This window comes from Pituophis catenifer, unplaced genomic scaffold, assembly GCF_029215685.1.
Source record: "Pituophis catenifer annectens isolate HBS135680 unplaced genomic scaffold, rPitCat1.0.hap2 SCAF_13, whole genome shotgun sequence".
Taxonomy (NCBI): Eukaryota; Metazoa; Chordata; class Lepidosauria; order Squamata; family Colubridae; genus Pituophis; species Pituophis catenifer.
Genome location: NW_027256893.1, coordinates 15,867,042 through 15,894,511, shown reverse-complemented (window position 1 = coordinate 15,894,511; position 27,470 = coordinate 15,867,042). Strand labels below are relative to the sequence as shown.

At 46.9% G+C, this 27,470-nt stretch overlaps 1 protein-coding gene across 2 annotated transcripts; it reads right to left on the bottom strand.

The window, feature by feature from the left end:
* Window positions 1-704: 704 nt before the first annotated feature.
* AARS1 (alanyl-tRNA synthetase 1) lies at window positions 705-26,766 on the bottom strand. Of its 2 annotated transcripts, none has more exons than XM_070952673.1 (22): window positions 26,703-26,766; window positions 26,522-26,607; window positions 24,312-24,472; window positions 23,568-23,756; window positions 22,481-22,626; window positions 20,050-20,241; window positions 18,439-18,583; window positions 17,227-17,372; window positions 16,204-16,312; window positions 14,978-15,128; window positions 12,851-12,975; window positions 11,974-12,118; window positions 10,630-10,808; window positions 10,245-10,358; window positions 9,203-9,409; window positions 7,751-7,935; window positions 6,494-6,602; window positions 5,893-6,006; window positions 4,333-4,452; window positions 4,065-4,151; window positions 2,762-2,875; window positions 705-1,441 (listed from the first exon to the last, which is right to left on the bottom strand). In XM_070952673.1, the coding sequence occupies exons 3-22, from the start codon at window positions 24,450-24,452 to the stop codon at window positions 1,256-1,258; spliced, it is 2,904 nt and encodes a 967-aa protein (XP_070808774.1). In that variant the 5' UTR covers window positions 24,453-24,472; window positions 26,522-26,607; window positions 26,703-26,766; the 3' UTR covers window positions 705-1,255. The 2 variants fall into 2 exon arrangements, with proteins under 2 accessions (XP_070808774.1, XP_070808775.1); XM_070952674.1 differs by having other exon boundaries at window positions 26,522-26,628; window positions 26,703-26,756.
* Window positions 26,767-27,470: the final 704 nt, after the last annotated feature.

Here is a 27,470-nt window from a genome sequence, read left to right as displayed (position 1 = left end):
GGAAACTGGTAGCTGGGCACAATTAAGGTACCGTATGTTTCAGAGTATAAGATGCACCTACCCTTTTTGGTGAGGAAAACAAGAAAAAGAAATCTGCCTCTGCCTCCCAGCAATTTTGCCTCCTTGCAGAAAACAGTCTGCTTTACTTTCATTTTTGTTTTCAGCATAGGTTGATTAGCACAAGAAAAAAAAAAATCTGCTCCAGCAATTTACCTCTTTGCAGCAGCTGAGCAAAACAACTGAGTCGGGAGGCCGATCCAATCAACTTGTGCTAATTAGAATGTGCTGAAGCTGAAAGGAGCTGTTTCTTCTTGCTGCTTGCTACAAGGAGGTAACTTCTGGGAGGCAGAGGCCAAAGGGGGGGGGCAGTGGGTGGGTGGGGCTACATTTGGTGTATACGACACACCTAAATTTTCACCCCCTTTTAGGGGGGAAAAGTGCGTCTTGAACTCCGAAAAATACGGTAATCAAGACAATTTCAATAAGCCTCGTATCTGTTTTGAGTTACGCTTTCAACCAGCCCATCATCCATAACCACAGCTTGTTACGTGATAGGGATAAAAAAGGCTTCACTTTCCCTAATGTTTTCTGCAAAGGAGCTAAAGGAGAACAAATCGTGTAAATCCAAAGCTTGCACTCTTTTCCTGCTGGCGTGCAACGCGCTGATCCAATAAAACGACACACTTGTTATTTCCACTGTGCGATACACAGAGTCTGCTTGTTTTATTCAGCACTGGCCCTATCTGACCCCCCCCAATTTTCCACGGGGTAGGGCAGGCTCGTTCTAACGGAGGTTAAAACAATGAGGGGGAAGGAGGTTTCTACGGTTAGAAAAGAAGAAATGGGATGACGGCAGGTCAGATTCATCCCTGCGTATATTCACATTACGCCCCGAACTTAGTGCTTAATCACAGATGAGAAGGAAACTAACTGCACAATTCCCTTTAAACTGCACAGTGGCATTGCAATGAAGGATATACACTTATGTGACAACTGGAGGGTCAGTTCCTTAGCAGCAGGTGTCCTGAGATGGCATGGCTAGAGAGATGGGGCTCAAAAGGAAATAGCTGTGGCTTCGTGGCCAAGTATCCAGATAATCGACTTTTCCAACCCTCTCTCTCGAGTTCATGCCAGATGAATGTAGGACAACCACGTACGGTCTAGTCCTCCGCCGATGGCGCTAAAAGAAACATCTAAGCTATTGGCCTGCAGGCAAGGAACATCCTTCCCAAGTTTGATCATCCCAGGTGGGGGTTCAGTTCTTCAACTCGCTGAGCTTCAGCTTGGCAAATTCGGTGGCCACCTTCAGGGCTTCCTCGAGGCAATCTGTGTTTTTGCCCGTAGCCTGGGCAGACAGGTCTTTCCCTCCTCCCTTGCCGTCCATCAGCATGGAGACTTGCTGTACCCACTCGCTGGCCTTCAGCCCTTTGCCGGCAACTTCCTGAAACCAACAAAAGGGAATATTTGTAGCTCTGGATTGAACTATGAGGTCCCTTGGTACTCTCTGAGCCCGGTCGTTTTCTTGCAGATGTTTCATTATCAAATATGTTACCTAGTTTGGGAATGAAATGCCTGCAAGAAAATAACCAAGCTCAAGAGAGCACCAAGAATGCCACAACTTCCTGAAAGACAAAACACTTGCAAATCCGCAGTTAAACAAACCATGTGTCAAACTCGCAAAGCATCCCTGGCCTGCTCTTGAGTTGCCATAGGCAAGGGGGATGGGAAACCGATGAAGCAATACGGCAGCCAAAGACAGGAGCACATTCCAGACATATCTTTCTCAAGGCTGTCTCCCAGGGTTACCCACAGCGGCTGGCGGGGAGTGATCTCTACAACCTGTGAAATTGCTCCATCGGCAAATGTGATTGATGACACACCCTGGGGGGAGGGGGGGAAACAGGGTCATGATTAGGGCCATAAATTACGTGGGGTCAGAGTTGGCTTCATTTGGGTATGTGCTGACATAAAGCTTCTAATAAATAACTGGATTTCTTTTGAAGCTTGGCTCGAGGCTCATGATTTTGTCAGAACCCTGACGCCATGATAAGCATCCTCCATCAATGGCCACATAGGCTGAGGCTATTAGGAATTACGGTTTATGTTATATCTGGGGAAATCTCATAGGCTTTTCATCATTGCTCTAGATCAGGGGTGTCAAACTCAATTTCATTGAAGGCCACATCAGGGCTGTAGTTGACCTTGGAGGGGGAGGCCAGGGGGGGTGACTGGGTGGGTATGGCCAGCTTGACACCCCCCCCCCCAAACTGCTGGCATGTTTCCTCTTCACAATGGGTAGACTGGGCCGAAGCAACGCGGATAGACCAGGACGGCCCCATGGCCGGATCTGACCACATTGTTGGCCGGATCCACCCCTGCTCTAGATCTATAACTTTTTTTTTAAAAAAAGAATGGAACTTCTGTTTTTTGAATTATCCGTATTCTACCCAGACTCAGAGGTGCTCCCAATCTTTTTTTTTTTTTTTTTAAATTTGATTTATATGCCGCCCTTCTCCGGAGACTCAGGGCAGCTTACAATGTGTTAAGCAATCGCCTTCATCCTTTTGTATTTTATACAAAGTCAGCTTATTGCCCCCACAAACTGGGTCCTCATTTCACCTACCTTAGAAAGGATGGAAGGCTGAGTCAACCTTGAGCCTTGGCGAGATTCGAACCTGCAGTAATTTCAGGCAGCTGGTCTTAATAACCAGCTTAATAACAGTGTGCCTTAGACCATGGTACTACCAAGGCTCTTACTTACCTGAGGAACTTGGCATAAGCACGTAATTTTGCCTGCTTCGTTATCCACGCTGAAAAGCATCGCGGCTGTCTCAGGAGAATGTGTCTTCAAGAACTTCAGGGATTCATTCAAGGCCTGTGGAGAAAGAGCGTCCTGGGAACTGGCATTTGAAGCTGGATCAGAAAAGAACTAAAAAACTGAAATAACCCATCATTTAGCAATCGAGATCAGGCCGGAGGGAAGCCCACAGATCATTTCATGCCAAGGTGGTGTGTGTGTATAGCCACTTTTTGTCCTCTCGATGGGAACCAAATGTACAACTTTCTCTCTCTGTTTTGTTGTTGTTCAGTCGCTAAGTCAGGTCTGACTCTTTGTGCTGTGGCCCGCCAGCGGACAGTCAGGCGGTGTCAGACAGTGAGGAGGTTGGGGAGGAACATGGGTCAGTCCTGGAGTCTGGGGAAGGCTCGAATGAGGGCTCTGCGTCGGAGGCAGAGCGGGGCCTAAGGCCATCTGGTAGTTATTTGCTGCCTCCGGAGCCTCCAGAGTCTGACATCAGCGAGGCAGAAGAACAGTGGGAGCCTGTTCCCAGCATGCACATGCCCAGAGCTGCCAGGAGGCAGGAACAATTAAGAAAACAGGGTCGACGTGGGAGTAAGGCTTGGAGATGATTGGCCCCTCCCATGAGACATAAAAAGAGAAGCAAACGGGACGTGAGCTTTTGCAGGAAGCAATTAGTTCATCTGGTCGGTTAAAACTCTGGGAAAGTTCTGTTTTGACTCTGTGCTAAGTTTGGCTTGTGCTGCGTTTGGCAATTAGTTCTCTGGCAGCATTCCAAGGGAGATAAGGTGGGTGTTTATAAACATTCCCTTGAAAGACTGTTTGAGAAGCCTTTCAGACTGGGAACGACAATAATTCACACCCGTTTGAATTAAAGAGGTTTGCCGGGACTAAGTTTGTGCTGTTTACTTTCTAAGGAAGCCTAAGTCAGAACACTTTGCGACCCCATCGGTTATATCTCTCTATGCAACTCTGCCCCTTTCACAATAGCACTTAAAGACTTATATACCGCTTCATAGTGTTTGACAGCCCTCTATAAACAGTTTACAGAGTCAGCCTATTGTCCCCGTCCCCACCCCCTCCAACAATCTGGGTTCACATTTTACCATCCTCGGTAGAATGGAAGGTTGAGTCAACCTTCAGCCTGTCAGGATTGAACTGCTGGCAGTTGGCAGAATTAGCCTGCAATACTGCATTCTAACCCCGGCACCACCACGGCCTCACAAAGGATGGTTGCACTGGGGGGAAAAACAAAACAAGACAGTACCTTAGCAGAAGCGCCGTTCTCCATTTCCAGAATGACCAGAGGCTGGTTGGGATAAGCTTCAACGAGCTGCTTCATCTTGTCCAGCACCTTGGAGAAGAAAGAGAAGGACGAGACAAATGTGAGGTTGCCTAATTGAGGTTGCAAATGACAGAGATGGAAAAACGATGCTCCTTGCAGAGGCAGAGAGAGTTCTCATTAGAAATTAGAATGATTTCTAAGCTCTTCGTGAGTAACACCACGGGGAAAGAAAATTAGGAGACAGGCTCACTCTTTTCTGGATGTCGGCTTTGCTGGCCCGATCCAAATCATCCATAATCTTCTTCAGTGCTTTTAGGGCTTCTCTGAGTTCATCCTTTTGCCATTGGGGAATGATGGCTGTTGCCAGGGCCTGCAAAATGAAAAACATTTCGATGTTACAACTTCAGATGTGGTGGGCTCCCATCACTAAAATTTTTAATTCTTATTTAATTTAATTAATTTAATTTAATTCTTTAATCTGGGACTCGTACCTTGGTGTTGTGACCTAGGCTTCCTGAGTCATTAAAACAGACGAGTAGTCCCAAAAACCTCTTTTATTGCAACAGCTGTGAATTACGTTCATTCACAGCTGAGTCCCAATTACCAACTGCCAAAGACTGACTTGGCAAAGCCCCACGGTGTCCAAAATCAAACAGAGATGCCGACTGGGAACTGAATTAACAACGTTGCTTTCCTGCAAAGGGCCCACGTGCCTTTGCTCCTCTTTTAAGCCTTATGGGAGGGGCCAATCATCTCCAGGCCTTACTCCTGAGTTGTTCCTTTTGTTTTAACTGTTCTTGCCTTCTGGCAGCTCTGCGTATGCATGCACTAGGAACAGGCTCCTCCTGTTCCTCTGTATCTCTGATGTCCGACTCTGGAGACTCCGGAGTCCGCACGTAACTCCCAGATGGCCCTGGCCCCATCTCTGTCTCTGACGCAGAGTCCTCGCCCGAGCCTTCCCCAGACTCCAGGACTGGCCCATGGTCCTCCCCAGCCTCCTCACTGTCTGACTCTGCTGCCAGCTCCGCAGGCTGCTAGCGGACTACAACACACTCCAGCATACGGCAATAAGCACTTAAGACTTATATACCACTTCATAGTGCTTTTACAGCACTTTCTGAGCAGTTTACAATGCTAGGATATTGCCCCCAACAATCTGGGTCCTCATTTCACCGACCTCGGAAGGATGGAAGACTGAGTCCACCTTGAGCCGGTCAAGATCGAACTCCTGGCAGTGGGCAGAGTCAGCCTGTAATACTGCATTCTAACCACTGCGCCACCACGGCTCCTGAATATGACAGCTCCTGAATTTGCACTTGCTAGGCAGAGAGCCTCTTTGGTACCGATATGTAAAGTCCTGTCTATAAAACCCAACCAGCAAGTTGTAAACTGCAACTCTTTAGCCAGTAGCTTGGAGATGACCAGCCTTACTAGAGCAGGGGTCGGCAACCTTAAAGAGCCACAAAGGTCCTAACCAGAAACCCCCCGTTCAATTCTGGAGCCAACCAGAAGTCCGGTTCCCACACCATAAGTCTCCTCCTAGTGCAGTGTCCTTTTTTCCTCTGCTTACCGGAAGTACAGTTCCCATCACCACCACCATAGAGTTTTCTCCTAGCCTGGCGTCTTTTTTCCCCTACCTGTCCTAACCAAAAGCCCTATCAACTGTGGAGCCGACCAGCAACAGGGAGCCGCAGCAGAGGGAAGAAAGAGCCACATGCGGCTCCAGAGCTACAGGTTGCCGACCCCTGTACTAGAGGATCCTAAGACAGAGAGGTTACAAAGGCCTTTCCTTTCCTTTCCCTTTCCTTACCTCGCCGAGATCCGCAATCTCACGTTGGACGTCTTTGTTGGGTGTCGTTTGGATCTTCACTTTGGTTTCTAGGTCAGCCAGCTGCTTGTTCAGACCTTCTGATTTCCTCAAGGCCTTGAAGAGAAAAGGGATGTTATCAAAGATGGGCTGCACATACTTTTAACAACTGGTTCACCGAAAATGTGAGCGTGTGCGCATGCACACTACACCTAAAACTACGCTTTTTCGGTGGGGGCGTCTTCCTGCACACCTGCTAGGTCAGTCATGGTTAGTAGAACGAGAGAGGTGTGCAAATCAGTTGGGCTGCGGAACTGGGCGAGCGAGCCTGAAAGTGAGATATCTAAGACTGGATAGCGTCAGGGGTGGGACCAACCCATGCTCGGAGTGACCGGTTCTAGCGAACCGGTCCAAACCAGCAGCAGCCTCTGCCCAGCATGCTTAAAGGGAAAACAATCAGGTTGACTGGTCTCTTAGCTTAAAATTAAATAGGGATCCAATGGATCAGTCCTGGTGGGACTGATCCATTGTCCTAAATAAGTCAGGTCCTCAACTCGCTCAGCTTCCCCAGAGCATCTGGCTCCTCTCTTCCTTCTCCACTGACCTTTTGCGCTTCGGCACCAGTGACGGCCACTATTCTCCGGATGCCCTTCGCTATCGCTTCTTCCGACACAATGACAAAGTGTCCAGCGTGACTCGAGTTCTGCAAATGCCTGTAAAAACATGGCGAGTTCAGTTCCGAAGGCGCTTTTTCAGGAGGCAACTGGACTTCCTTGTTTTTTTTCGTTTGAAGACGTTTCGCTTCTCATCCAAGAAGCTTCTTCAGCTCTAACTAGATAGTGGGGAATGGAAGGATTTATATTCCTTGCAGACAGCTGGTCATGGGCATTCTTTGAGAGGGTGTGTTGTGACTCCGACCCCCGAGCCCGTCTTATCGGAGGGAGAAGACTCCGAAGGTGAAGGAGAGGAGTTGGCCAGGCCTCCCTCTCCAGGACCCTCCTCTCTGGCAATGCCTCAGGTGTCTCCTGAGGGAGAAGAGATTGGCCAGGAGCCAGGTATCTCCGAACAGTCGCAGTCGGACAGTGACGGAGATAAGTCTTGGCTGGATCCACGCCAGTGTCGGAGAGACAAGCGCACGCAGCAAAAAAGGAGGCATGCCAGAGATTAAGCTGAGTCACTGGACCACACCCCACAGGGGATAAAAGGGAGTGTGGTGGCCATTCAGGTTCTGTGACGGACAAAACTAAACAACTAGTGAGTCGCATAGTATCTCTGAAACTACGTTATCTGCCTGCCTTGGATTGAATACGGACTGGACTTGACAATTCTTTGACTTTGTGTATTTGTTTTGGTTTATCTGACGGAGGAGGAACACCTCCCTCTGTGAGTAAAGTTCTTGGCAAGCAGCTACTGGGTTGCTGCCAATCCTGTTATCGAAGGAATTTATTGTCTGCAAGTTTTATTTAACCCCTGGCTGACTGTTTGTGTGCGTGTGTGAGACGGGGACAGAACAGGGTGGTTTAAGCATTTGGAGGTTTATCTGTGTCCTCAGGGTCACCTGAGTAGTGCTTCTGGTTCCTGTAGTCTGCCATTTTTTTCTCTCTGTAAATCCATTCCTACTCCCACGCCATTCAGGTTGCCTCCTGAAAAAGCACCTTTGGGACAACCATGACCTGGATGACTGAGAATCTCTACAGACGGCAAGTTCACAGGCCATAGGCGAGTTTTTAATACCTCTCGTCTCAGCAACTGAATAAATGTCTGGATCTGAAGACCTAATCTGTTAGGTAATGCATGATTTGTAGTTTTTGGTTTCCCGATGCAGGCCTCCCCCCCCCCCCCGCGACCCTAATGTACTCACGTGCCCCCGCAGAACTCGACCGATGTGATGGCGCCTGCTGCGCTGGACGGATCATTCAGCATGTCCTCAACTGGTATGCCAATGGAGACAACACGTACAGGATCTGGGTAAGTCTCATCGAATACCGCTCGGAGGCCTTGGATGGCCTTGGCAGCTGCCAGCGGACAGTCCTGGGCGTACACAACCTGGGAAATTGATCACAGGGACATTGAAGATTAGCAGATTCCAGGGGAGGGGATCTAGTGGCTGTACCTAGTGCAGTGGTGGCTAACCTTTTTGCCAGCGTGCCAGGAGCAGGGGTTGGGGGGGGTGTCACACGTGTGCATGCCCACACCCATAATTATATGCGCCCCGTCCATGCGTGCATGACCCCTCCCAAGCTCCCCCCTGCTCCTGGCACATGATGGCCCGGTAGGCCCGTTTTTCTCTCTCACCAGGCTCCAGAGCCTTTCTAGGAGTCTGGGGAGGGCGAAAATGGCTTTCCCAACCCTTCCCAGAGGCTGCCTCTGGGGGGTGGGGAAGGCCATTTTCGCCCTCTCCAGACTCCTAGAAAGGCTCTGGAGCCTGGGGACAGCAAAAAACGGGCCTTCTGGTCCCACCGGAAGTTGGCAAACGGGCTGTCTCCGGCCTCCGGGAGGGTGGGGAAGGCCGCTTTTGCCATCCCCCGACTCCTAGAAAGGCTCTGGAGCCCAGTAAGAGAGAAAAACGGGCCTTCCCCACCACCCCCCAAGGCCCTCCAGAGGCAGGAAAGAGCCTGTTTCCCTACTTCTGGTGGGCCCAGAAGGCCCGAAAATCAGCTGGCCGACGTGCGTATGCGCACCGGAGCTGAGCACATGTGCCCACCAATATGGCTACGCATGCCAACTTCTCCTAACCATACCAGGAGAAGCCAACGTGGGCTTCAGTTTAATTTCCTTTCGACAGCCGAGCAGCTTCTTAATGTCAACTCTATAAAATCATTCCGGGAAAAGTAAGAATCAGGCCAAAAATCTAGCGGCTGTGTCCACATGCAATAAATGGACTTGGTTGGTTTTAATAAATAATATAATGGGTTAAAATTCTAGGCATTAAGAGCTGTGGGGGCGCAGTGGTTAGAATGCAGCATTGCAGGTTAACGCTGCACACTGCCGGGAGTTCGATCCTGACCGGCTCAAGGTTGACTCAGCCTTCCATCCCTTCAGAGGTTAGTAAAATGAGGACCCATATTGTTGGGGGCAATAGGCTGACTCTGTAAGCCACTTAGAGAGAGCTGAAAAGCACTGTGAAGCGGTATGTAAGACTATTGCTATAAGCAATTGGTAGAGAAAGTTAGAGATTGACCTATCTTCTCTCTACCCTGATATGCATCTGGATAGAGAAATCCAGTTGTCTCGTGTTATCCAGGAACCCAGGGAAGTAATTATATTCCGAAGGGATTCAACGCAAGGACACTGGCACTCCGTCTCACTGTACCTTGGCTTCTTGAATCATCCCATTAACAATCTCTTCTGCCTTCTTGATTTCCTGGGTAGTCATGGCTCCCTTGGCGGTGAAGTCAAACCGCAATCGGTCCGGAGCCACCAAGGAGCCTCGCTGATCGGCTTCTCCCAGGACAGAACGTAAAGCAAAGTTGAGGATGTGAGTGGCCGTGTGGTTGCTCATAATGGGCCTTCGCCTTGGCTGAAAGTTAAGAGAGAGAGGTGACTGGAGATGACAGGATCTACAAGAGAAGGAAGGATATGTTGTGACCTAGGCCCAAGTAGTTATTACCAGACACAATCAGTCCTAAACATATTTTATTAGAACAGCTGAGAATTATTTCATTCTCAGCTTGGTCCAAATTAAGTCCAAAACAAGTCCTTCATAAACAGTCCTTTGGCCTTATCACCAACCTTTGTCTTCTTTGGCACCCTGCCAAAGGCTTTTCTTGGCAAAACCCCACAAAATTCAGAAGCAAGGGACACCGACAAGAAACAAATGTAGCAACGTAGCTTTCCTATAAAGATCCCAAGAGCTGCTCTTTTAAGCCTTCTGGGAGGGGCCAATCATCTCCTGGCCTTACTCCCGAGTCATCCTTTTTGCTTTAGCTGCTCTTGCCTTCTGGCAGCTCTTCGCATGCGTGCACTAGGAACAGGCTCCTCCTGTTCCTCTGCCTCTCTGCTATCTGCCTCTGAAGGCTCCTGAGTCCGCACATCACTCCCAGATGGCCCTGGCCCCATCTCTGCCTTCAGCGCAGAGCCCTCGTCCGGGCCTTCCCCTGACTCCAGGGCTGGCCCATTGTCCTCCCCAGCCTCCTCATGTGTGCCTGCTACTCGTGCAAATGGAGAGACGCACGCACCCTTGCCGGCCACTCGCATGGAACCATACCCTCTCCTCCCCCCACAAAGCCGGAAAGGTTGGGGAACTCTGAGCTAGTACATCCAATTTTAATCCTGGTTTGACCATAAGAAAAGGATTAGATGGGAGAATCCCAGTCAAATTTCTTTTACCTTCTTCCCTCCTCGAGTCAACTCACCTCATCAATAAACAAGCACACAAAATCTCCCACCTTCAGGCTCCCATAGACGGTGCCCACATGGAGTACATAACCTCCTCGGACTTGTACGTTTTTCACCGTAAATTCCGTCTTCTGCAAAGCAAAGGAGAGAGAGTCAGTGGACAGTGGTTCATCAACTCAACCAAGGAGACTGATAACAAGACCGATGATCCCAACGAGCCGAGAGCATGCTAGATCCTAGAACCTGTTCTGATCACTTCTTACTAGACTGAAGAACCGGTTGTGATCCTCCAACTTGCTAGTCAACAGGCATTAAGGGGGAGAAGGATGGCATATTTGTCTACCAAGCCCTCCCATCCTGAAACGGATCGAGGTTCTCACCAAATCTATTTGGCCAACTTACATCTTCTGCGCCATCGTCTTCTTTAACGAGGTAGCCTTCGTCGTAGATCTGTCCACCCTGCTCAGCGTAGAAACAGGTCTTGTCCAGTACAACCCCACACTCTTGGCCTGTATGAACTTCCTCCACAAAGGTCTTTTCCCGTCGGAGAGCTTTCACTGTGGCCCCAGGGTTACCAAATTCTGTAGGTCAAAATGAAACACCCCAAATAGGGTAAAAAACAAACAAGCCAAAGAACGTCAGGTGAGCTTCGTATCACATCAGGAAGCAACAAGGACCGTGCAAAATATGGGTAAGGAGAACCTTGACATTTGCAGAGGAGACCATTCAGTGGCCAGCCTTCTTCAACTGGATGTGTTGGGATACAATCCCTGTTGTGACCTAGGCTTCCTGAGTCATTAAAACACACGAGTAGTCCCGAAAACCTCTTTTATTGCAACAGCTGTGAATTACGTTCATTCACAGCTGAGTCCCAATTAGTTGCAAAAAGTCCTTCGGGAGAAGTCCTTCGGGATAATCACCAACCTTTATCTCCCTCGACACCCTGCCAAAGGCCTTACTTGGCAAAGCCCCACGGAGTTCAGAAACAAACAAGAGATGCCGACTGGAAATAGAGTTAGCAGCATTGCTTTCCTGCAAAAGGCCCCAAGTGCCTTTGTTTCTCTTTTAAGCCTTATGGGAGGGGGCCAATCATCTCCTGGCCTTACTCCCGAGTCGCCCCTTTTGCTTTAGCTGCTCTTGCCTTCTGGCAGCTCTGCACATGTGTGCACTAGGAACAGGCTCCTCCTGTACCTCTGCCACTCTGCTGCCCAACTCTGGGGGCTCCGGAGTCCGCGCATCACTCCCAGATGGCCTTGGCCCCCTCTCTGCCTCTGACACAGAGCTCTCATCCGGGCCTTCCCCAGGCTCCAGGACTGGCCCATGTTCCTCCCCAGCCTCCTCACTGTCCGACTCCGCTGCCAGCTCCGCAGGCTGCTGGCGGACCACAACAATTCCCAGAATTTATTGCCTGCAAGTCCCTACTCATCTGAAGATGTTTTAGATACCTAGGAAAACATGTTGGCCCTGGGACGGGCAGAAAACGCATAAAGGAACAGCCTGGTTCTATTATTATCATTGGTTATATTATTATTATTACTGCTATTATATTATTATTATCGCTATTAGTTTGTGTGTTAATATTTACTACCATCTTTTTTCGGGTTTCTTCTATTTGTAAATGATACTCTGAGAATGCACTATTTTTCAAAAAAGGTTTATAAATGAATATATATATGTATATGTATATTTATATGTATACACACACACACACACACACACACACAACCGGAACAGCCTGGAACTCACCATAGAAGCCTTCTGAATCAGCTCGATAGTTGTATTTCGGGGAGTCGTCGGTGGGTTCCAGATCTCTGGCACGCAGATCTTCAATTGCATAGATGTCCAACATGATGAGATCTTCATCGCCACCTCCCTTGCCCTGGGACTTCAGCTGGAAACGTTAACAAACCCAAATGTGCAGGTTGGATTAAGGGACTCAGTTGAGGTTTGATGCTCTTATCTTATTCTACTGCACCAAAGGAAGTCGGAAGTCAATGCCTTTTCTTTCTTTTTTTCCCTTTGCCCTGTACTTTTCCCTCCCTTATTTTCCTGCTATTTTCTTTTGTAGTTTATATTATAAACTAATGAAATGTCACCTTTTTCAGGGCCCTTGTAACTTTGAATGATCACCAAATGAATAGTTGTAAGTCAAGGACCACCTATACCCGTGATGGCGAACCTATGGCACGCGTGTCCAAAGTGGCACACAAAGCTATGTCGCCCGGCACATGCGGCCTTGCCTGTTTGTCTTTTGGGTTTCTGGCGCACATGTGTGAGCGATGATCAGCTGTCCTTCGGGCGTGCAGCAGTGCCAAAAACCGGTGTGTACATGCTCGCCAGCCAGCTGATTGTTGGGTGTGTCTGCATGCCAGAACCCGAAAGTTCGGCTTTTCTGGAGTGCAATCCCTTCGAGCACACGGCAGTGCTGAAAACTGCCCTGTCCATGTACGCTCGAATCCGTAGGTTTCTGCTTTTCCAGAACGCAGTCCTGACGAGCACTCACATGTGTGCACGACGTTTCCACGCGACCTTTTTGGCACTCTATGCCAAAAAGGTTCGCCGTCACTGACCTATACAGATGCCCTCTAAGTTTGAGATCTGGTCAGCAATAGCCCAGCCCTACCTGAGCAGTCTTCCTTTCCTCCTCAAAGGCCTCCATGTCGACTCTTAACCCCTTCTCTTCCGCAATTAGTCCAGTGAGATCCACAGGAAAGCCGTACGTGTCATATAGGAGCCAGGCTGTGTCTCCTGGACGGGGACCAGAAAGAAAGAGCCAACGGTCAAAGTGCCAGGAAAACATCTCGATCTGCCAAAGGATACCCTGTGGGTCACCCTGCCTAACAGCTGAGCTTCCCTTTCTCGTCATGCTCTCTAAGGGGAGAAGGAAAAGGAAGGACCTTGTACAACACGCACGGAGAGCTGACTGCAGGAAGAAACAGTAGATAGAATGAAAAGATTTTTTTAACAGGAGGAAAGAAATCTAATGTGAATGAAGTCACGTCTTTTCACACCAAGGGATAAAGTACACTTGCCCCCTAATAATTAGTGCCTCTCAATTTGTGGTTTACATCAGCCGTCTTTCCAGTTGATCAGTGTATCAGCAGACGCAGTGGCGGCAGGGTGGAGAGAGGGAATGGTTTCACGTACATATTGTTGTGGCCTGACCGTGGCCAGCGGATCTGGCAGCAGATTCGAACAGTGAGGAGGTTGGGGAGGAACATGGGCCAGTCCTGGAGTCTGGGGAAGGCTCTGATGAGGACTCTGCATCGGAGGCAGAGAGGGGGCCAAGGCTGTCTGAGTTATCAGCTGCCTTCAGAGCGGACATCAGGGGGCAGAAAAACAGCTGGAGCCTGTTCCCAGTGTGCACATGCGCAGAGTTGCTAGATGAAGGGAACAGCTAAAGAACAAGGGTCGACTTGGGAGTAAGGCCACAGGTGGACGATGAATGGCCCCTCCCAGAGGGAATAAAAGAGGAGCGAAAGGGGAGGGGAGTTTGCAGGAGACAATTAGTTCGCCTAATTGGTTTGTGACTCTCCGAGACTCCTTGCCAAGTTTTGAAGATATCGGCCTGGCAGCTCTCCAAGTCAGATAAGGTCTGTGACTGTAAATTCTCCCTTGAAAGACTTTGCTGGATGTGAATGAGAGGAATTCACTGTTTGTTTAATAAAAGGGGTTTTGTCGGGACCAGGATTCTACTTCGGGCTTTTTGCGGAAGCCTAGGTCAGAACACACGTGTTACTTTCACAAATCCAACTTTGGCCATGCCTGTACTCACCCACCACTTCTGTGGCCCGGTTTTGAATGGGCTACGGTTGCCAGCGGGTCATGAACCGGGGTGGGTGGGTGGGTGGGTGGGTGGGTGTTGGGGAATCTCTGGTTTACATAATCTTGGAAGGGGAAAAAAAAATCTATCAGTTGAAAAAGAATAAAGGCGAAAAAGTAAGAACGATGAGTACTATGAGGAGTGAAAGCACAGAACTTCCTGCTGACGAGGCTCACGAGCAATGAAGGAATAAATAATGCGGTAAAATACAGAACAAAGGTGGAAAAGAGTTGAGCCGTTTTGTATCTCCTTCTCCACCTGATGGAAGAATTCTGCCTCTTTGGTCACCTCAAGAGACTTTATCCTTAAGACTCAAGCAAAAGTCGACAGAAAGATTCTGTCAGGTCCACCATTTTTGGCTTGTTGCCTCGCTGGCATCCTGCCATCAACGGACCAGGGGGGTGAGGGACAAATGGGCAATAAACCTATATGTATCTATTGTGGGAATTTGGGGGGTGGGGAATGACAGCTAAGGAAGAGCAGATCAAAATGGAACCAGTTCATGCCAGGCATCTTCAAGGCCATTTACCCTGAGTATGGAAAATTACCAGACCAAACACCTCAGAGTTCCCAAAGCATCTCAGCGGCATTGCATTGGCTGGTTTTGGACTGGTCTTGAAGGAAGGAACCGGGAGTGAAGGAAACAGTTTTGTATTGATGTGTGGGAATCTGAGATTCCCCCTGGCTTTACTGCAACTAGCATCTTTTAGTAAAAGTACCTTTCATTTCAATCAAATGGGAGTCGAGGGTTTTTCTTTCCTAAGGGATCAGACTGGGGCAGGTCTGACAGATTCTTATCCAGCCCTACCGTATGTTATAATAACAAGTGACCTTTTAAGAGGAGTAAGACTATCCTGAGAGATGCGACTTCACATGATCTTTTGAGTTGATGGGGACTATTAATAGGAAGGGTAACATATGACATACCAGGGATTATTTTATTGTCTCCCAAACTCTGAATCTTCCTGTCAAGAATGCGGCGTCCTCGGTTGAGTGTCTTCAAGAACTGCACCTCCTCTTCGTTGATAATATCTTTCACCATGTCTGGATCTTTTGTCAGTTCGGGGAAGGCTCCACCCTGAGAGGAACAGGATTCAGGGAAGGAAGATCATCTCTGCTTAGCCATCCATGCATCTTAGAGAAGTGTGAGGAGCAGCCTTCCCTGATGCTTTCTAGGTAGTCTGGAGACTACAACTCCCAGAATTCCAGTTGGTTAGTGTATGATTCTATTCTACAGTAGTGGCCAAAATTGTGGAAACCTTTTGGGAAAAGTGTATTTTCTAAAACTAGCTAATAACACCACTTTTTTTTTGGAGTAGTACCATAAAATTATATATCAATGGGAAGATAATTTAATCAAGAATGTAATGCAATAACTTTTTTTTTTTAAAAAAAAATTGATTTATATGCCGCCCTTCTCCGGAGACTCAGGGCGGCTTACAATGTGCTCAGCAATAGCCTTCATACTTTTGTATATTTATACAAAGTCAGCTTATTGCCCCCACAAACTGGGTCCTCAATTTACCTACCTTAGAAAGGATGGAAGGCTGAGTCAACTTTGAGCCTGGTGAGATTCGAACTTACAGTAATTGCAGGCAGCTGGTGTTCATCACAATGCTTTTAGTCTGCTGAGCCACCAGGCCCATAAATCCTTTATGAAGGATTTGCTATTAGAATAGCAGTTACAGTATAAACAAGAAACGTGGAAGGCGTAGAAAAAACGAGATATACAAAAATTATCACCATGTCAGTTTAATACTTAGTTGGGTAACTTTTAGCACGAATGACGGCCTTATAACGTCTTCCCATGGAGTGAACCAAGTCTTTTAGTTCTGCAGCTGTTCTCATGTGAAACCAAGATTGAAGGATGGCTTCTATTAACTGGGTTTTATTGCTGGGTCGTTTCTGACTAACAAGTTTCCTTAGTCGGCTCCATAGATTTTCAGTTGGGTTAAGGTCTGGGCTATTCCCAGGCCATTCCAGCAGTGGAATAGGATTATCTTGAAACTCCCCCAAAAAGTGGGTGTTATTAGCCATCAAACCTCAAAAATACACTTTTCCCAAAAGGTTTTCACAATTTTGGCCACTACTGTAACCAGAGGGCAGGAGTTTGGGGACAACTGCTCAAGAGCAAAACACGAGAGGAGGATTACCAGCGACTGAACCACCACGTCGACTAGCGTGGCAAAGAATCCCTTGGGAGCATTGAGCTTCTCATGAGCGTAGCGCACAGCACGTCGGAGGATGCGCCTCAGAACATACCTGCAGTAAAGAACAAGGAGGGAAGAATCCGTTTCACATTCTGGCTACAGGGGTGGGTTCTAATTTTTTTTACTACCGGTTCTGTGGGCGTGGCTTATTTTGTGGGCGTGGCTTGATGGTCATGTGATAATTCTTTAGGATTTAGCAGAGGTACTGGTCTACCAGGCTTTTAACTGCTTGCAGAGCTGTACCGGTCTACCCATTTTGTTTTTGGAGGCACCAGTCTACCTATTTATTTTTGGAGGCACCGGTCTACTCATTTGTTTTCTTTTATCAGCTGTAGGGCGGCCCTTGGAAGCCCCGCGGCAAGAGTTTAAACAGTTTTTTTTCCCTCTAGCTGATAGCTGGGACTCAGGAGGCAGCAATAGATTGGGGATGGGGCCAAATAAAAGGTAAGAATAATGCAGGGGGGTGCAGAACCGATTCGGTGACGTCATATCGCCACCGCTACCAGCTCGGCCGAACCGGGAGGAACCTACCACTGTCTGGCTAGTCCTATTTCTGAAAACATTAAGATGCAGAGAGAACCGACTACGAGTGCATTAGGGCAGAGGTCCCCAACCTCCGGGCCACAGCCCGGAACTGGGCCACAAAAGGCAAAGTGTGTGAGTGTGTGCAGCTCCATTTGCACAAGCAGCAGGTGCTTGTGCTTACACGAGCAGCTGTTTGTATGAGTGGCACGCGTGCCCGTCACAGAAATGGAGCTGCGCACGCAAGTGCGCATACCTGCCACTTGCACGGAAGTATCCCAACTTCCCCATCCCTCGCTGGGCTGCCAAGCCGGAAAGGTTAGGGACAGCTCCATTAGGGGGGAAAAGCTTCAAAGGGGGGGTCCCAGCACCTCAGTTCCATTTCAAGGAATCCCCCTTTGGTTTTACTCAGGCTTCACCCCGGGGAATTACGGGCAGCCTCACCCTCTGCCGGTGTTATCAGGTCTCCCCCCATCCGAAAGGGCTATGGTGATGGTTCGGGCGTGGTCAGCTAGGACTCGATAAGCCATATCTATGCCATCAACATCTTCGTCACCAACCTGCCCGGTGTAAGGTCGGCAGCCAGTCCCCTATTGAAAAGAAGGAATAAAACCGTAAATGTTCATGAATGTGAGCCAGTTCCAGTATGTACTTAATATCTATCTATCTATCTATCTATCTATCTATCTATCTATCTATCTATCTATCTATCTATCTATCATCTCAGAAACCTTGGTGGTGCAGTGGTTCGAATGCAGTATTGCAGGCTAACTTTGCCCACAGCCTGGAGTTCGATCCTGACCGGCTCAAGGTTGACTCAGCCTTCCATCCTTCCGAGGTCAGTAAAATGAGGACCCAGATTGTTGGGGGAAATAGGCTGATTCTATAAGCCGCTTAGAGAGGAACGTAAAGCACTGTGAAGCGGTAGATAAGTGGAACTCCTATTATTTCTTGCATTGATCATCCATTTTTCCTTGAGATTTCGAATGCTGATTTTGAGATTTGTTCCAACGCTGGAGGCTTTTAAAAAGAAACTGGAGAGTCATTTGCCTGATGTGGTATAGGGCAGTGATGGCTAACCTTTTTGCCATTGCGTGCCAAAAGCGGGGGGAGTGCAGGGGGGGTCGCATGTGTGCGTGCTCACACCCATAATTCTATGCGTCCCACCCCCCTGCGCATGTGCGTGTGACCCCCCCGCATGCTCCCCACGCTTTTGGCACGTGATGGACCGGTGGGCCCGGTAGGCCCGTTTTTTGCTCTCCCCAGGCTCCAGAACCTTTCTAGGAGTCTGGGGAAGGCGAAAAGGGCCTTTCCCACCCACCCCGGAGGTCCTCTGGAGGCCAGAAACAGCCTGTTTCCTGACTTCCGATGGGCCCAGAAGGCCCGAAAACCAGCTGACCAGCACCCACATGCACGCTGGAGCTGAGCTTGCGTGCCCAGCAATATGGCTCCGTGTGCCACCTGTGGCACGCGTGCCATAGGTTCGCCATCACGGGTATAGGGTCCCCTGCTAGAGCAGGAGGTTGGACTACAAGACCTCCAAGGTCCCTTCCAACTCTGTTATTCTGTTAACATGACTTTAAACAGCCTGAGCTATGCTATCCAGAGGCTGAACCATGTACTGACAAACTGACCCACCCTGAACTTGGGACATACCTTCTGAATAGCCTCAAAGTAAGGCACAAAAAGATCGGTGTCATAATTGGACATTTTGTTCTGCAACACAGACACCAGCCGTTCCAGCCCCATCCCGGTGTCGATGCTTTTCTTCGGCAGTGGTTTCAAGGTCCCGTCAGCCTCTCTGGCCCAAGAAGAAAATAATATTAATATATATATAATATATTATAATAATATTATAATATAATATAATATAATATAATATAATATAATATAATATAATATAATATAATATAATATAATATAATATATATATATATATATATATATATATATATATATATATATATATATGCATATTCTTTCTAGCCAGGTTTTACCTACGTAAACTAAGTTGTTCTGTTCTAAGTTGTGTGTATGTCTATATATATATAGACACACGCACACACTGTATTTTTCGGAGTATAAGATGCGCTTTAGTTTTTGGGGAGGAAAATAAGGAAAAAAGCTCATCGGCGGGTAGATCGGCCTCCCGGAATACTCCCGATCAGCTGTTCCCAGAGGTGAATTTTAGCAACAGGTTCGTTGGTTGTGCCTTGCTTTTTTTTTCAGCCTCTGAAACCTCAATTTCAGAGGCTTTTTTTTCTGCCTCTGAAACTTCTGAAACTGTTTCAGAAAAAAACATTTTTTTTCTGCCTCCGAAACAGAGCTTCAGAAAAAAAGCCTCTGAATCAAAGTTTCAAAGGCTTTTTTTCTGAAGCTCTGTTTTGGAGGCTTTTTTTCTGAAGCTTCCTTTCAGAGGCTTTTTTTTCTGAAGCTCTGTTTGGAGGCTTTTTTCCTGAAGCTGTTTTGGAGGCTTTTTTTCTGAAGCTTCATTTCTGAGGCTTTTTTCAGCCTCTGAAACCTCTGTTTGAGGCTGGGCGGGGCTACATTTGGAGTATAAAACACACCCAGATTTTCACCCTCTTTTTGGGGGGGAAAAGGTGCGTCTTATACTCCAAAAAATACGGTATATATAATAATCATTGGGATTAGGAAACACGAGCAGAAATCCAGTCCTTCCCCTTCGTCCCAATTTCATGCAAACTAGGAACTCCAATTTTAAAAGCAAATTAAAACCAATATAGAGCAATGAAATACAGTTAGTCTTTGACTTACAACACAGTTTGTTTAGTGACCAAAGTTACAACAGCACGAAAAAGTGACTTATGACCGTTTTTCACACTTGCTATTGCAGGATCCCTATGTTCAAGTAATCAAAATTCAGACGCTTGGCAAACTGGCACGTATTTATGACGGTCGCTGTGTCCTGGGGTCATGCGATCGTCTTTTGTGACTTTTGATAAGCAAAGTCAATGGGGAAGCCAGATTCACTTAATAACTGTGTTACTAACTTAGCAATTGTTAACTCCACTTAACAACTGTGGCAAGAAAGAATGGGACAAATGTTTCACTTAGCAACAGAAATGCTGGGCTTAATTGTGGCCAAAAGTCGAGGACTACCTGTACATAGGTAAAACAAATACATGATGCAGATATATGTATAAATGTAAAAGCGGGGATGAAATTCTTCAATGGTCTCCCTCTTGACTGACTGGAAAACCCACAGCTGGGAGATCTCAAGCAGAAGGAAACCGATTCCTGCCTCACCTGTTGAACTGTATGAACACCAAATTCCAGATCTCGAGCACGTTGGGATCATCTTGATTGACAAGGTGGGAAGCGTCTCGGTCCCCAATCCGGTCGTAATGCATCTCGCTGCAAGGGCCACAGGGCCCCGTGTCTCCCATTTCCCAAAAGTTGTCCTTCATGCTACCTGGAAGAATCCTACTCTCTGCCAGACTGAAGGAAAAAAAGCTCCATGAATAACAAGAGTGAGGAAAGAGCCCACAAGTTACAGCTTCAGTGCTCCGGATTAAATTAGGAGACCACACTTATTTTCAAATAGCTTTGAAAATATTCAATAGCCAGCACTGTAGTGGCACTTGATGTCATTCACGTTGAGGGGCGCCTCGCCGGACTCTACTCACCCCTCCCCTCCTAGCCACTCCTCGTCTGCTCGCCCGGGCTCCTTAGGGCCCCAACTGGAAGCAGTTTGAGCCAGGGTGGATAAAAATCAATGATTTTTTTAAAAAAATCAAAAAAATCAATTTTTTTTTAATTTAAATCGGATTTTTTTGATTTTTATTGAATTTATTTTAATAAAAAACTTTTGGGGTAAAAATCTATAGTAAGATAGTTTTCTATTTAAGATACATAAATAATTTAGTTTATTCAGCATGAAATGGAGCTTAGTTATGTAGCATGAGGCTGTATATTCTGCAACACTGGGACTATCGGTGAGTCAACAGTGGGTCAAAGGAGGAGCAGAGATGACAGTTGCTCTTTAAAAATTATGATTTAAATCGAGTTGATTTAAATCAAGCCTTTTTACTAGTGATTTAAATCATGATTTAAATCAAATCCACCCTGGTTGGAGCTAAGCAGCCACCATGAGAAAGAGTTGGCAAAACAGCTGGCTCAGTTCAAATTGGTTTAGGTTTATTTGGATTTATATACCGCCCTTCTCCGAAGGACTCAGGGCGGTGAACAGCCAAAGATAAAACACATACAATATAAAATTTAAAAACAATTTAAAACATATTAAACAAATTTGGCCCATACTAATTAAAACACCCCTTTTTTAAAAGCAAATTAAAATTAAGCAATTAAAAAGAGTTAGGCCAGCCCAGCTTGTTGGAATAAAAAAGTCTTGAGGGCATGGCGGAAAGTGCGTAAATCCGGGATCCTCCGTATCTCCGGGGGGAGCTCGTTCCAAAGGGCAGTTGCCTCCACAGAGAAGGCTCTCCCCCTGGGGGCCGCCAGTTGACACTGTTTGACCGACGGCACCCTGAGGAGCCCCTCTCTGTGGGAGCGTACTGGCCGGTGAGAGGCTACCAGTGGCAGAAGGCAGTCTCTAAATTGGATCTAACCGAGAAGGAGGCTCAGTAGAAGCACTTCACTGAGGACTAGGAGCATAGGCTTTCCAAGTAGAGGGAAGATCTGCACGAGTACAAGGCCAGGTACCGGCACCTGGAGGTTCAGCGGGCTGAGATGGTCAGCCAGTTGCAGACCATGATGCAGTCCCACTGGAACGAGGCCCTCCGGCTCTTTGCCACCAGCAGCGTTTCCCTCCAGTCTTTGCCCAAAGCCCCCCACCAGGAGGCTGAAGCAGACCCCAAGTCGGAATTTCTGCCCCCCTCCGACCCGCACAAAAAGACCCCAAAGGGGGAGACTTTCTGCAGCAACACAAACGTTCATTGCACGTATCCGGCCCAAGGGCTGTAGTTTGAGGACGCTTGATTTAATAGAATATAAAAAATGCAAATAATTTTGCTGCAGATCACCAAAATTTTCTCACAGACCACAAGTTGGTGACCGCTGGTTTAAAACATCTGATATGAGAAGCAGGCCAGATGGTCAAGATGTGGTTTCTGAATGGCCTGCTTTCCACTAAACCAAAGTTTCATATTTTTTTTTTTTCTTTCAGGATCCCTTCCCACTTTTAAAAATTACGCAGGACTCTAAAAAGAGTGATGGGATTTTAATACACTATTATTTTTAAACATGCCAAATAATTTCTATTTCACAGATCCCTGTTGGAGGTCCTGGGAATACACTTTAAGAAGCACTGCACTAAAGTAAACTTGTACTAAAGTAAACACTGCACTAAAGTAAAACTTCTAAATCACAACTCTTATTGCTTAACGCATTGTAAGCCGCCCTGAGTCTCCGGAGAAGGGCGGCATATAAATTAAAGCAAAAAACAACAAAAAAACCTCTTAATTCAAAAGTAACAACAAACCTGCAATCCGTTACATTTATTCCCAGTTTATTTTTTCTTAGTGCACAAGAGTTTTTGCACGATGCAAAGAAAGGGGAAATTTAAGGCACAGACTAGTTTGGAAAGACTAAGAGAGGTGAGCTCTCTTATTACATACACCTCCTTGCCTGGTCTTTAACCCTCTTCGCTTCTTTTGGGAGGGATTGGGGTTGCTTTCTGACAGTTAAGGAGGACTTTCCTGGGTAACCTCCAACTCACCCGAGATCCAGCCAAATTTGTTTGCAATCTAAGTCAGGCTCCAAGCCGGCTGCCTCGTTGCCACCAAAATAAGTCACATAGAGCCTTTCGATGGGGATGCCAAATTCTTTGGTGAGCAGGTCCAGAGCAAGCTTGCAAGCCAGTTCCTGAGTGGACAGTGAAAAATACGGCTGTGAAGGTCTTGCCAGACAGAATGATCGTCTACCGCCTTTCTTTTCACATTTCGCTTTTTTCGAGGAGGTATTATTTTGGGGCGCGTGGAGCAAGATGGAGCTCCTCTTGCCATCTTACCTGATTTCCAGCTCTGTGTTTAAATATTTTCGGGGAGGGCTTATTTTCTGGGGGAGGCTTATTTTAGTGCATGAGCTCAAAAGCCCGATTGGGCTTATTATCAGGGGATGTCTTATTTTCGGGGAAACAGGGTATCTGTATTTGATAAATCTGGAAATACAAGCAGGCTGCCTCTGTTCTTTCGGATGATCGAGCAGTAGCCAAACCAACATCATAAACATGCAAGATCAGATCAGTATTCCATTTTCGCTGACTATGATTTCAAAGAAGAGCTTGTCAAGAGTATATTCATCAACTGGAATAGGACATGGTAACAAGGTCAGCCAATGTATAGGCATAGCAACTAAGTCAGCCAATGAAAGCTGTTTGGGAGTTGAGACAGACTGGAGCCAGGGCATGTCTCAGTCTGCAGCTTCTGAGTCTGTACAGAGAAACTGTAACTAGTCTGCTCTGCTGAAATGAAACTAACTGTTCTCTCCTGCCTTGTGTTTTGCTTGTAACTGCTACTACGTTGAAGAAGAATCTATATTGGTATTGTACATTTATCTTAATGTATTATATGTATATAAAGAAGTTAATGAATCCTGCTGAATCAGTGTGTGCTTCTGGATTTGATTTTTGCAAGAAACTCTGACAGAGGTCTCCTGGATTTATGCAAGAGAATTCCCAACCTTATTTGATGAGGCCAAAGATGCAAGACTTCTGTGTGCAACAAGCAAAAGTAAGCGCCCCTCAACCCAATCCACCCTACGTCGTACCCCCGAGTTGAGAGCTTCCTGTTGTGCTCACGGCGTACCTTGAAGTAATCGCCAAAAGACCAGGAGCCCAGCATCTCAAAGAAAGTGTGATGATACACATCCTTGCCCACGTCGTCCAAGTCGTTGTGTTTGCCGCCAGCTCGAATGCATTTCTGGGTATTGACGGCTCGTGTCAGCTTGGCCATGGGATGGGAAGGGTCAATTGTATTGAGGAAGATTGGCTTGAACTGGGATAACAAAGAAGAAAACAATTCTCAGCCCTGGAGTTCCATGCAATGTAGGCCGAGAACCTTTAAAAAACATTTTTAAAAACTTGAGCCACGATGGCACAGTGGTTAGAGTGCAGTACTGCAGGCTACTTCTGCTGCCTGCCGGCTGCCTGCAATTTGGCAGTTCAAAACTCACCAGGCTCAAGGTTGATTCAGCCTTCCATCCTTCCGAGGTGGGTAAAATGAGGACCCAGATTGTTGGGGGGGAATATGCTGACTCTGTAAACCAGGGGTCTCCAACCTTGGCAACTTCTAAGCCTGGCGGACTTCAACTCCCAGAATTCTGGGGAATTCTGGCTGGGGAATTCTGGGAGTTGAAGTCCGCCAAGACTTAAAGTTGCTAAGGTTGGAGACCCCTGTTCTAAACCACTTAGGCAGGGCTGTAAAGTACTGTAAAGCAGTATATAAGTCTAAGAGCTATTGCTTTTTTTTTTTGTTGGCCCCCAATTCCTGAAATTATGAAAAAAGAGAGTACAATTCCCTCTGCTCCGTAAGGCATCTATTATCACTGACCTGGTTCATGCCAGCATTGGCAAAGAGGAGGGTAGGGTCATCCAGAGGAATGGTGGCAGACGAGTGTACGTAAGTGTGTTGGTTGTCCACAAAGAAATTGATGAAACGTTGACGGATCTCACTGGCTGTCAGGGTCTCCATTGCGAGATCTCTGCTCAGCACTATGGTGAGAGAGAGAGAGGTGGGAAAAAGAAACACCAGATTTGAAGGAAGTAAGGAAAAGTTATAAAAAGGCAGTCCCACCTTAAGGCATGAAACCTAACAGGGTTGTTTTTGTGGAGAAAATAGGATGAAGAGGGAGCATTAGATATGAAGGTATTCCTTGACTTACAATCACAATTGAGCCCAACATTTATGTTGTTAAGTGATAACTCAACCCGATTAGAAGTTTGATAGGTAAGAAAGAAAAAGTTTCGTAATATTTATTTATTTATTTATTTATTTATTATATTTCTATACCGCCTTTCTCCCGTAGGACTCAAGGCGGTGTACAGTCAAGAAAAATATAGACACACAAACATCATAAAATTGCTAATTAAAATTATTACTTAGTTTGGTCAATTAAATAAAATAATAAAGGTAATAAAGGGTGACATGATTAAAAGCTAGAGTAAGGGATAGAAATAAGGGGAATATGAATGTATACATTTTTATCTTATAAAATGAAAGTAATAACGAGAAAATGTGGAATAACTGAATAATGATAAAACTGCAATCGAACACAGATGTGTATTGCTATTAGAAATACACAAGTTGATTGAGTGCAATAATTACGTTTAATCTGATTTAATTTTAATTGTATTGGAATGTATGCCATATTGTTCACGCATTGATTTGACATTTTTATAATAAAAAATAAATAAATAAACCTGGGGGGAAAAAAGAAGAAGAAACCATGTTCCGACTTTAGGACAAAGGGTGCACAATGGGCCTTAAGACACGGTATGTCACTTTGACCCATGACTGCAGTGCTGCTGGCCATAAATCAAATTCAACGTGGACACCCTGAGCCTCAGGGTTGGCGTCTCAAAGGTGCTTTTTCTTCCCCCCTCCAAACAAGCAACTGGACTTTCTTGTTGTTTTTTTCCATTGATAACGTTTCTCTTCGCATCCAAGGAGCTTCTTCCCTTCCAATTGTCCTGCTGGGGAATGGAAAGATTTATTTTCTTTGCAATCATCTGTTTGTTGACAACTGTTGTGGCCTGCCAGCGGCCTGCCTGCACGGATTGTGGCTGATCCCGACGAGGAGGACGCTGGTGTGGTGTCGCGCCAGCAGCCTGTGCAGCCGGCGCTCGAGTCGGACAGCGAGGAGGCTGAAGAGGATGTGGTGCCAGAGGCAGAGACTCAGTCGGGGCCTTCAGAACCTCCAGAAGCTCCTTCAAGTGAAGAGAGTGAAGTGGAGGAGCCTCTTCTCGATGCTCGAGCACGCGGGGCTGCCAAAAGGCAGGAGTGGCTACTCAGGAGGTCTCCTCGAGAGTAAGGCTTGGGGCTAATTGGCCACTCCCTTAGCCTATTTAAGTTCGCTCACAGATAGCAAACGCTGCTGGAAACAACGTTTAATTACTACACAGAGCATTTTGAGAGTGAGCTTCTTGTTACATCGTGGTTTCTGGGCTGGTTGCCAACCCTTGTCGGACTTTTATTTATTCTCTGTAATTCATAGCAGGCTGATAAGGACATTTGCACTGAAAGCCTGCATTTTGAAAGGGTTCTGTTAGTATTAATCGGAGTTTTTGGAGCTTTCTGTGTGTGTCGCACTCCTTGGGATCCGGAGCTGGGGCAGAACAACAACTCAGTCTTTCCATTCCCTCACAGGTCAGTTAGAACGGGAGAAGCTTCTTTTGGATGAGAAGCGAAACGTTTTCAAAGGGGGAAAAAAAAAATAACCACCCCCAAGAAAGTCCAATTCATCTTTTGGAAAAAGCACACTTTTGGGACAACCGTGACCTGCGATGAATGATTGAAAAGCCCTGTAGTCACACAGGGTTGGAAACACACAAACACACACCCAGCATGGGGCATTTAAGCATCTCCAAACCAGCAACCTATAAGCCCAGCTCCTTTTTACAGGTGGAAAGCTCGAGCAAAGGGGCAAAAATGCAAAAGGGGGTCCATGCATGATCCAACATGCCTACAACAAGCAACCGTCTCACCACCACGTTTATGGCGCGCTCGAAGACTCAGCTGGTTTTTTTCTCCGCCCAGCCTACCTTGCAGGGTTGTTGTGCAGATAGACTGGAGAGAGAGGAAGGGAGGGAACCACGGAGGAGGAGGAGGACGCCGCCGCTTTTTGCGCCTGGAAAACAGACAAGAGATGCTGGAGTGAAACAAACGCATTTATTTTATTGCTTTCCATTCAGACGACCCCCCCCCCCCCGCCCAATAGCCTACCTGGTTTCTTCCGACTCTCCCCCCAACCCGCGATGTCGCTTCCAGCAGCTGCGGCGGCGCTTTCTCTACGCAACCCCGCAGGGGGCGGACCTTTCTTTAGCTCGCGCGTCCTATTGGCCTAACAGGCTGAAAGGCGGATGGCGATTGGTCCGAAGCCTTGTCTATCATCTTAAAAAAGGGGCCGAGTCACGCCGACATGCCAGCGTTTATTACAAGCATGCTGAGATTGAGGATTTGGGCCGGCTGATGCAATGGCTGCGAAACCGGGGTCACGTGGCCTCCCAGGGAAGGGCATGAAGGCGGCAAGGGGGCCTCCATTGAGGGAAGAGAGACTAGCCCGGGAGGCGTGGAAGGAAAGATCTTATTGCAGCAGGGGGTGGGGAAATATGGCCCCTTTATGAGCTGTGGACTTCAACTCCCAGAATTCCTGAAGTAGCTTGGCTGCCTCAGGAATTCTGGGAGTTGAAGTCCACAGGTTGTAAAAGGGCCACAGTTGCCCACCCCTGTATTACAGAGAAGGGTTAATAATTCGAGATTGGTGGGATAGGATTAATGTATGAGGGAGGAAGGACCACGCCGTTAAAATACACTATTCTCTCTCTTTTTTTTTTTATAAAAATTTTATTTTTTAAACAAATAAAACAAATAAAAAACCATCTTCAATTACAAATGCAAACGGTGTGTCCGTTGGTTACAAGTCTTTTGTGCATCTTCACCTTATTCATATATATCCATATATTATTATCCTGGTTAATCATATGTTTAACT

Coding starts and splice junctions, on each gene's coding strand:
- AARS1 (XM_070952673.1), bottom strand. CDS start 24,452: ATGGAGACCCTGACAGCCAGTGAGATCCGTCAACGTTTCATCAATTTC. Junction 18,584..20,049: donor GTGTTCATACAGTTCAACAG/GTGAGGCAGGAA, acceptor TTCTTGGGCCAG/AGAGGCTGACGGGACCTTGA. Junction 7,936..9,202: donor GGATGATTCAAGAAGCCAAG/GTACAGTGAGAC, acceptor TCAATTTCCCAG/GTTGTGTACGCCCAGGACTG.